General features: G+C 42.9%; 1 protein-coding gene across 1 annotated transcript; it reads left to right on the forward strand.

Annotated features, from left to right (window-relative positions):
* The first annotated feature begins 722 nt into the window (after positions 1-722).
* Positions 723-3,516, forward strand: LOC112239915 (MARCKS-related protein 1-B). The gene is made up of 2 exons (XM_024408298.2): positions 723-1,067; positions 2,124-3,516. The coding sequence occupies exons 1-2, from the start codon at positions 963-965 to the stop codon at positions 2,688-2,690; spliced, it is 672 nt and encodes a 223-aa protein (XP_024264066.1). The 5' UTR covers positions 723-962; the 3' UTR covers positions 2,691-3,516.
* The last annotated feature ends 7,180 nt before the right edge of the window (positions 3,517-10,696 follow it).

Raw genomic sequence — 10,696 nt, forward strand, 5'->3', positions numbered from 1 at the left:
TGATGTTAGAGAGAGAGAGACCATTATAATATGATGTTGGAGAGAGAGACCGTTATAATATGATGTTGGAGAGAGAGAGACCATTATAATATGATGTTGGAGAGAGAGAGACCAGTGTAATATGATGTTGGAGAGAGAGAGACCATTATAATATGATGTTGGAGAGAGAGAGACCAGTGTAATATGATGTTGGAGAGAGAGAGACCATTATAATATGATGTTGGAGAGAGAGAGAGAGAGAGAGAGAGAGAGACCAGTGTAATATGATGTTGGAGAGAGAGAGACCAGTGTAATATGATGTTGGAGAGAGAGAGAGACCATTATAATATGATGTTGGAGAGAGAGAGAGACCATTGTAATATGATGTTGGAGAGAGAGAGACCATTATAATATGTTGGAGAGAGAGACCATTATAATATGATGTTGGAGAGAGAGAGAGACCATTATAATATGATGTTAGAGAGAGAGACCATTATAATATGATGTTGGAGAGAGAGACCAGTGTAATATGATGTTGGAGAGAGAGACCAGTGTAATATGATGTTGGAGAGAGAGACCAGTGTAATATGATGTTGGAGAGAGAGACCATTGGGATATGATGTTTGTGGAGAAAATGTTTTAGCGTCTTTTGAAGAGGGCGGAGAGAACTCATAAAGGCGCACATGATTGGATAGACTCGTGTGACCACGCCCGTTGGTGGTATCTTGGTCTATATTCAAGCGCTGCGTTCAACCACTGTTGAAACTAGTGGGTATCCTTCTACGGGAGCGACAGGTTGAAGTGCGAGGAAAAGTAAAAGAAACTAGCTATTATTTTTTTCTTCAAAGGACCCCCCCCAAAAAAAATTATACGATCGCCTTTTATTTTTCCATTGGATCCATAACACTGCGCGGGGCTGGATTAAATTGAGACCACTTTTTGTGTTTTTCATTTGAAATTTTCTTTAAAAACACCGAACAACGATGGGTTCCCAAGCGTCCAAAGGAGAGGTAGTCGGGGAGGCGAAAGCTGCTGCCGCTGACGCGTCTGCCGTCGCGAATACGGTTTCCGTCAAAACGAACGGACAGGTATGAAACGCTCTCATCCCTGGGCCACCAGACGACACACCTTTTTTTCTCAACTAACTAAAAAATAGCTTAGCTAATATTTTTCTGTAGTATAATGTTGCTATTTAATTTTAAAAACGAGGTTGGTCTGTTTCGATTATATTATAAGGGGATAAATGTGCATCTTGGTTTAGTCTGGCTCGCATGGTCACCAGTGACGGGTAGCTAGTTACCAACACTAGATTGAGACGCGGGGGGGATGGAACTGCCAACGTGCTTGCTGCTAAAGCCGTGATATAATATCTAAAATAACGTAGTTAATCGGGGTTTGGACCGGGAGCATATGCCACCGTTAACGAACCTTGGTTCTAGTTAGCCTCACTAGCTCGGTTACAGTTCCAAAGCCGTGGCCATGAGGGGGGTTGGAAAGGCGAGGGCGCACGTAGACAAGCTACCCCCTCATGCAGAAAATATCAGAGACAATTTGTGAATTATGGATTCAAAAGCAGCGTTTTAACAGTGGATATCAATCTAATCACACCGAATTTATGCAAGCCCATCCATGATGGATGAAGTTGCAGCCCCTCAAGACCCGGAGAGTCTAGACATGTCTCGATCAGTGACTGTATAAACGTTATTTTATAGACAAATGCAAAATCGACATAAATCACATCTTCACCTTGTGAAATTAATGTACATTTTTGTCAATGCATCATCAGTTTCATTGATTTTTTAAAATTTAAATATAATTTATTGTTTTTTTTTTCATCGACTAGGCCAGGTCTTTATTGAAAAGATACCCCCCTCCTGTGTGTGATGTTGCACCGTCGCCGCCTGTCGTTTTCTTGTGGTTCTACAAGGCGTCGGCTTTTGAGCGATACGGTGGTTAATTGATGAGCACAACGAATCATCGTTATATAGCTAAATGTGTTGATGGTTGTGTTTGAGTCACAGTGTAAAAATCTAACGTCAATTGTATTTTCTTTATTCATTTAATTGTATTATATATATATATATTATTTTTTTAAATTAAAATCCTCTAATTTAGTTCCTTCAATTTCCCTCCTTTCCTCCTAGGAGAATGGCCATGTCAAGTCCAACGGTGACGTCTCTGCCACAGAGACGGCCGCCACCAACGGTTCCACTGACGCCGCCGAGGAGCCCGAGGCTGGCGCAGGAGGGGACGCCATCGAGCCTGCGCCAGCCGCCGACAAGGATGCTGCCAAACCGGTAGGTGAGGCCGCCACCAAGGACACCCCCAAGAAAAAGAAGAAGTTCTCCCTGAAGAAATCATTCAACTTCAAGGGCCTGAAACTGAAGAAGACCAAGAAAGAGGAGGTGGTGAAGGAGGAGGCTGCCGCTCCCGCTGAGGAGAAACCAGCTGAGAACGGAGCCGCTGTGGCTTCGGAGGAGAAGAAAGAGGAGGTGGTGAAGGAGGAGGCTGCTGCTCCTGCTACAGAAGCCCCGAAGGCAGAGGAGGTACAGGCTAAAGCTGAGGAGGTGAAGGAGGCTCCTAAGGAGGAGGTGAAGGTGGAGGTGAAGGAGGCGGCTGCCGCTGCTCCTGCCCCAGAGCCCACCAAACCAACAGAGGAGACCAGCTCGACCCCCACGGCAGCAGCTCCCTCCCAACAGAAAGCAGAGTGATTGTATCTTTACCCACAACAAGGACTGTGAACTGTTTTTCAAGAGAGAGAGAAAAAATTGAGTTATATATATATATATTTATATATGTGTATATGTATACATATGTATAGATATATGTGTATGTAAATATATACACATTTATGTGAGAGACTCCTTCGTGCCACTTTTGTCATGGTAACAAGATGACAGACTAGATTCACTAGTTCACTTCCCTGGTTACGACCCCTGGTTACAGCGAGACATCTGAACCCGTTAAGTATTATGTGCTGATTGCTGTGGGACAACGGGGAGAGTGGAAGACACAGTTATGGGTGGGAGTTGAGTTGACGTGTCTTTCTCAAAACACCCAGCTCAAAAAGATGCATCAACGCGAACGAGCGAGATAGGACACCAACCAACCACCACATGAAAAAAAGAAACAAGAAATAAACAAAAAAGACGCACCAACTTTATACATTCCTATATTTTAACCCAAAATTTGAAGTATTTTGTGGTGTTACAATAGAACCATTTTAAAGATTCAGAGAAGCTATGTCTTGTTTTGTTTTAAAGAAGAAGAAATCAATAAGTTTAGATTTTTATCTTGGCTATAAAAAAATAAGAGAGAAAAAAAAAAAACAATTAAGCTTGCTATGTTCACTGTTGCAGTTTTAAAACGAAGCAGAGTTGTTGATCTGTCTGTGGTGTGTAAGCCTGACTCTTGCTCGATGGTCTCTGTAAATACATTGGACTGATTCTGTTCTTTATTTTGCTAATGTTGACAGATGTTTATGGTTTTATTGTAAAGTTGAAAATGGTAAATAAATGTTGGGTACCAATACCTGCCTATTGTTGTATGGATATTATTATTTTTAGGTGGGAAGGGTGATTTAGTAGTACAGCGTGCTGGCTGGGGAAAACAAAATCCGGATTTACTGTTTATTGTGGTCATAAACATTCATCTTTTACCCGAACAAAATCAATAAACACAGCATGCAACCATTTCGAAGCCTTTACAGTTCATCTGAGGAAATCAGTCAATTGAAATAAATTCATTAGGTCCTAATCTATGGATTTTCACATGACTGGGAATACAGATATGCATCTGTTGGTCACAGAAAAAGGTAGGGGTGTGATCAGAAAACCAGTCGGTATCTGGTGTGACCACCATTTGCCTCATGCAGCGCCACACATCTCCTTCGACTAGAGTTGATCAGGCTGTTGATTGTGGCCTGTGGAAGGTTGTCCCACTCCTCTTCAATGGCTGTGTGACGTTGTTAGACATTGGCGGGAACTGGAACATGCTGTTGTACACGTCGATCCAGAGCATCCCAAACATGCTCAATGGCTGACATGTCTGGTGAGTATGCAGGCCATGGAAAAACTGGGACATTTTCAGCTACCAGGAATTGTGTTCAGATCCTTGAGACGTGAAGCAGTACATTATGATGCTGAAAGGTGATGGCGGCGGATGAATGGCACGACAATGGGCCTCAGGATATCGTCACGGTATCACTGTATTCAAATTGCCATCGATAAAATGCAATTGTGTTCGTTGTCCGTAGCTTATGCCTGCCCATATCATAACCCCACCTCCACCATGGGGCACTCTGTTCACAACATTGACATCAGCAAAGCGCTCGCCCACACGACACCATACACTGCGGTTGTGAGAGGCCAGTTGAACGTACCACCAAATTCTCTAAAACTACATTGGAGGTGGCTTATGGTAGAGAATGGAACATTACATTATCTGGCAAGAGCTCTGATGGACATTCCTGCAGTCAGCATGCCAATTGCACACTCCCTCAAAACTTGACATCTGTAGCATTGTGTTGTGTGACAAAACTGCACATTTTAGAGAGGTCTTTTATTGTCCCCAGCACAAGGTGTACCTGTGTAATAATCATGCTGTTTAATCCGTTTCTTGATATGCCACACCTGTCAGATGGATCGATTATCTTGGCAAAGGAGAAATGCTCACTAACAGGGATGTAAACAAATTTGTGCAGAAAACTTGAGAGAAATAAGCATTTTGAGCATCTGGAACATTTCTGGGATATTTTCATTTCAGCTCTTCAAACATGGGACCAACACTTCACATGTTGTGTTTATATTTTTGTTCAGTGTACAATGTGCTTTCCAATTCTAAGAATCAGTGAGTTACATTACATTTTCCGATAGGAATGCGATTCTTGTAAGAGAACATTGATGTGTTTTAGACTTCTCATAGTTCATAATCCCAAGATTAATGTCCATCTAAGAGATAGCCTGACATTCTTGACAAGCTTGACCAATTAAATATGTAATCAACCAATCACACATAGTAGGAAACCACCTACAACTGAAAACAAGAGGGGACAATACCTAATTTGTCATCATTTATTACTTAGGCTATTAGTTCACACAGAGAATAAGTTTTGATGGAATATTGGTAAGTGCTGATGGAGAGAAGAGACTACTGCAGAGTATTGAGATCCACCCCATAATGCTACATTCTAGGGCTATGGCACAATCTCAATATATTTTTCTTGACTCCTCATGTCCTCTCTCATCTCCTTTTCAAAAACACATTGGATAAGATAGTTAGAGGGACTTCCCTCTGACCTTCTCCTCCAATGTGTTTTGAGATGTGAGGAGTCAAGGAAATGCAATTGAGATTCTCCCTATGTACCTGTTTTGTCTCTCTTTCTTCCCAAAGTGTGGAAAACTCCCACTAGCCCATTCCTCCACCAATCCAATGCTTTTAGATTTGTAATAAGTAGTGAACAGAACAAGTGCACACTTCTGGAAAATGGTAGAGAATTGGAAAGCAGCCAATGATCCTTGCATGCGCGCCCACATTATCCCCGTGACCTCTGTAACCCCTGTAGTGACAGCATCTCTCAAGACGTCATTGCTTAGGACTTATATACCTCCTCAAATCACACAAGAAATAACTTCTCCTCATGTAATTCTTCTTCCTCAATAAAGTTAATTTAATTGAGTTTGTTGAACTCTAAATCGTTGATCCTGATCTGGGTTGGTTGTAGGTTTGTATCCCAAATGACATCCTATGCACTATACTGTATATAGTGCACTAATTTGGACCAGAGTCCTATGGGGAATAGGGTGCCATTGGGGATATGCCCACTGACCTAGTTCACATGGTGATATGATGAGTTGAGATCAGAGTTATTTCTAGTCATCCCAGCCTTCAAACAAAGATGAATTATTCAAACACAGATGTAGCTCCACATTTGTGTTGCTTCAGCCATTTTGCACAGATTGCAGAGGCATTTGTTGAACTTAAAGTCTAGTAATCTAATCACTGAACTGACAATTTGTGAATACGTGAATGAGGTCATTTACGTAGCTTATTACTGTGGATGAAGTCTTCAGGAAGCTTGCTAATGTGGATGAAGTCTTCAGGAAGCTTGCTAATGTGGATGAAATCTTTAGGAAGCTTGCTAATGTGGATGAAGTCTTCAGGAAGCTTGCTAATGTGGATGAGGTCGTTAGGTAGCTTACTACTGTGGATGAAATCTTCAGGAAGCTTGCTAATGTGGATGAGGCCGTTTGGTAGCTTACTACTGTGGATGAGGTCATTAGGTAGCTTACTACTGTGGATGAGGTCATTAGGTACTAGCCTACTACTGTGGATGAGGTCATTAGGTAGCTTACTACTGTGGATGAAGTCTTCAGGAAGCTTGCTAATGTGGATGAAGTCTTCAGGAAGCTTGCTAATGTGGATGAAGTCTTCAGGAAGCTTGCTAATGTGGATGAAGTCTTTAGGAAGCTTGCTAATGTGGATGAGGTCGTTAGGTAGCTTACTACTGTGGATGAAGTCTTCAGGAAGCTTGCTAATGTAGATGAGGTCGTTTGGTAGCTTACTACTGTGGATGAGGTCATTAGGTAGCTTACTACTGTGGATGATGTCTTTAGGAAGCTTGCAGCTGTGGATGAGGTCATTAGGTAGCTTACTACTGTGGATGAGGTCATTAGGTACTAGCCTACTACTGTGGATGAGGTCGTTAGGTAGCTTACTACTGTGGATGAAGTCGTTAGGTAGCTTACTACTGTGATTGAGGTCGTTGGGTACTAGCCTACTACTGTGGATGAGGTCATTAGGTAGCTTACTACTGTGGATGAGGTCGTTATGTACGAGCCTACTACTGTGGATGAGGGCGTTAAGTACTAGCCTACTACTATGGATGAGGTCGTTAGGTACTAGCCTACTACTGTGGATGAGGTCGTTAAGTACTAGCCTACTACTGTGGATGAGGTCATTAGGTAGTTTACTACTGTGGATGAGGTCGTTAAGTACTAGCCTACTACTGTGGATGAGGTCGTTAAGTACTAGCCTACTACTGTGGATGAGGTCGTTAAGTACTAGCCTACTACTGTGGATGAGGTCATTAAGTACTAGCCTACTACTGTGGATGAGGTTGTTAGGTACTAGCCTACTACTGTGGATGAGGTCGTTATGTACTAGCCTACTACTGTGGATGAAGTCTTTATGTACTAGCCTACTACTGTGGATGAGGTTGTTAGGTACTAGCCTACTACTGTGGATGAGGTCATTATGTACTAACCTACTACTGTGGATGAAGTCGTTATGTACTAGCTTACTACTGTGGATGAGGTCGTTAAGTACTAGCCTACTACTGTGAAGGAGGTCATTAGGTAGCTTACTTCTGTGGATGAGGTCGTTAAGTACTAGCCTACTACTGTGAAGGAGGTCATTAGATAGCTTACTACTGTGGATGAGGTCGTTAAGTACTAGCCTACTACTGTGAAGGAGGTCATTAGATAGCTTACTACTGTGGATGAGGTCGTTAAGTACTAGCCTACTACTGTGAAGGAGGTCATTAGATAGCTTACTACTGTGGATGAGGTCGTTAAGTACTAGCCTACTACTGTGAAGGAGGTCATTAGATAGCTTACTTCTGTGGATGAGGTCGTTAGGTACTAGCTTACTTCTGTGGATGAGGTCGTTAGGTACTAGCTTACTACTGTGGATGAGGTTGTTAGGTACTAGCCTACTACTGTGGATGAGGTCGTTATGTACTAGCCTACTACTGTGGATGAAGTCGTTATGTACTAGCCTACTACTGTGGATGAGGTTGTTAGGTACTAGCCTACTACTGTAGATGAGGTCATTATGTACTAACCTACTACTGTGGATGAAGTCGTTATGTACTAGCTTACTACTGTGGATGAGGTCGTTAAGTACTAGCCTACTACTGTGGATGAGGTCGTTAAGTACTAGCCTACTACTGTGAAGGAGGTCATTAGATAGCTTACTACTGTGGATGAGGTCGTTAAGTACTAGCCTACTACTGTGAAGGAGGTCATTAGATAGCTTACTTCTGTGGATGAGGTCGTTAGGTACTAGCTTACTTCTGTGGATGAGGTCGTTAGGTACTAGCTTACTTCTGTGGATGAGGTCATTAGGTAGCTTACTACTGTGGATGAGGTCATTAGGTAGCTTACTACTGTGGATGAGGTCGTTAGGTAGCTTACTACTGTGGATGAGGTCGTTAGGTAGCTTACTACTGTGGATGAGGTCGTTAGGTACTAGTTTACTTGGACTATCAAGGAAGTGAGTTTTCATACTGAACCGTATCATTATCTAATGAATTAAAACGGTATATTTGTCAAAAATTGTAAGCTTTTATCAATCATATCAGATGCACATTTTAAACAAACATATCACGGCTCAGGGTATGACCCAGATGTAGACACAGGAGGTTGATAGTTCTATTCTCAGAATAATGATTATATTAAAGGGGCAGGTCGAGGGCAGGTCGAGGGCAGACGGAGGTTTGTAATCCAAGGCATAGTCAATCAGGGACAGAATGGCAGGCAGGCTCAGGACAGATAGAAAGGTCAGAACCGGGAGACTAGAAAACAAAAACTTGAGCGCAGCGAATAGGGGAAACACGCTGGTAAGACCTGACAAAACAAGACGAACTGGCAACAGACAGACAGAAAACACAGGTATAAATACACAGGGGATAATGGGGGAACAATAGGAGACACCTGGTGGGGGGGCAGAGACAAGCACAAGACAGGTGGAACAGATCAGGGTGATACAAAACATAGACAATGGATTATTCTCCACCTCATCTTTGTTGTCGACTATTGTCAAAAAATACAAAGGAGGCACAGAAACTAAAAAAAACAAAAACAACACTATGCAACATTTATTTTACCTTGATTTATTAACTAGGCAAGTCAGTTAAGAACAAATTCTTATTTTCAATGACAGTGGATCAAGGAACAGTGGATTAACTGGCCTAGGAACAGTGGGTTAACTGGTCTAGGAACAGTGGGTTAACTGGTCTAGGAACAGTGGATTAACTGGTCTAGGAACAGTGGATTAACTGGTCTAGGAACAGTGGATTAACTGGTCTAGGAACAGTGGGTTAACTGGTCTAGGAACAGTGGGTTAACTGGACTAGGAACAGTGGGTTAACTGGCCTAGGGACGTGGGTTAACTGGTCTAGGAACAGTGGGTTAACTGGTCTAGGAACAGTGGGTTAACTGGTCTAGGAACAGTGGGTTAACTGGTCTAGGAACAGTGGGTTAACTGCCTGTTCAGGGGCAGAACGACAGATTTGTACCTTGTCAGCTCGGGGATTTGAACTTGCAACCTTCCGGTTACTAGTCCAACGCTCTAACCACTAGGCTACCCTGCCATCCCTACACTCTAACCACTAGGCTACCTGCCATCCCTACACTCTAACCACTAGGCTACCTGCCATCCCTACACTCTAACCACTAGGCTACCTGCCATCCCTACACTCTAACCACTAGGCTACCCTGCCGCCCCAATATGGGTTATTCAATGCCAACTGCACTTGTATTTGTCATCACTCACTTTATACGAATGCGTGCTTGTGGTCGATTGATACTGTAAGATTAAATTAATAAAAAAGACAGTTGATGAAACATCTGAAACTTTAAAAGTCTTAAACAGTACGAAATATTAAACACTGTAATGGTTGGTAAGGGAGGAGAAATTGTTGTGTCTGAGTCCCACAAGACACTGGCAAGGACAGGTATCCCCCTTTTCGCAATCTGTCAGAGGAAACACCATTCAACTGACGGCAGAGGTCAGCCTGCAGGCGCCCGGCCCGCCATAAGGAGTCGCTAGAGCTCGAAGAACCAAGTAAAGCACCCCCCCCCGGGCCAAACCTTCCCCTAACCTGGACAGTGCTGGGCCAACCGGTTATGAGACAGCCTGGGATTGAACCCGGGTCTGTAGTGATGCCTCAGTGCCTTATAACGCTGTGCCACTCGGGAGGCCCCACCCTCTTTTGTTTCTTGAACGTTGTTTCTTGTTTTAGCACAGCATTCCCTTTGTGGAGCTCACTTCCATATGTAATCTTTGACATCAGAGATCTCCTAGTCCAAATCTGTTTTTTTTTTTAGCTGAGAGATGTTCTTCAGTTCAGAGATCTCCTGCTCCAGCTCACAGATTAGCTTCTTCAGTTCAGAAAAGTTTCTAATCAAAATATTCTTCTTCGTCTTTAATTTCTGTAATTTTCTTCTTTTTTTTTTTTTTACATACAAGCTACCTCTCCTCCTCAGTCCTGTCCTGAGGACAAATCATGACACACACAGTAATTATGGCATATTACTACGGACCTGTATGAGGATTCTCAGACTTTATTGCATCATCATCATGACCTTTGTGTCCCCCGTCCCGTGACCTTGGCCAAGACATGTTTCTGCAGTGCTGGGACAGTGTTGCCTGACATGGCTCTCGCAGCAATAGGCAGTGCAGGTCAGACAGGACTTGACTGCTCTGAGCTACACTGCCCAAATCAGATACCATAGGCCACGTTCCCAGGATCAGCATAGCCCAATAAAACAGGTCTGTAGTTAATTAAGGGGTTGGTTCATTGGCTTGTCACCCTTCATAGACAGACAATGTAGAACAGGAGAATCCTCACTCACCTTCTTGACTCCACTGATCAAATATTTAAAATTTCTGTACATTTTTTGTTGTTGTCCAAATTCAAAACGGTCCCCACAAA

Source organism: Oncorhynchus tshawytscha, linkage group LG31 (genome assembly GCF_018296145.1).
Source record: "Oncorhynchus tshawytscha isolate Ot180627B linkage group LG31, Otsh_v2.0, whole genome shotgun sequence".
NCBI lineage: Eukaryota > Metazoa > Chordata > Actinopteri > Salmoniformes > Salmonidae > Oncorhynchus > Oncorhynchus tshawytscha.

Bases quoted from the DNA above. Each gene is read 5' to 3' on its own strand.
- LOC112239915 (XM_024408298.2), top strand. From the start codon at position 963: ATGGGTTCCCAAGCGTCCAAAGGAGAGGTAGTCGGGGAGGCGAAAGCT. The intron at 1,068-2,123 runs GTATGAAACGCT...CTTTCCTCCTAG, and splicing joins CCGTCAAAACGAACGGACAG to GAGAATGGCCATGTCAAGTC.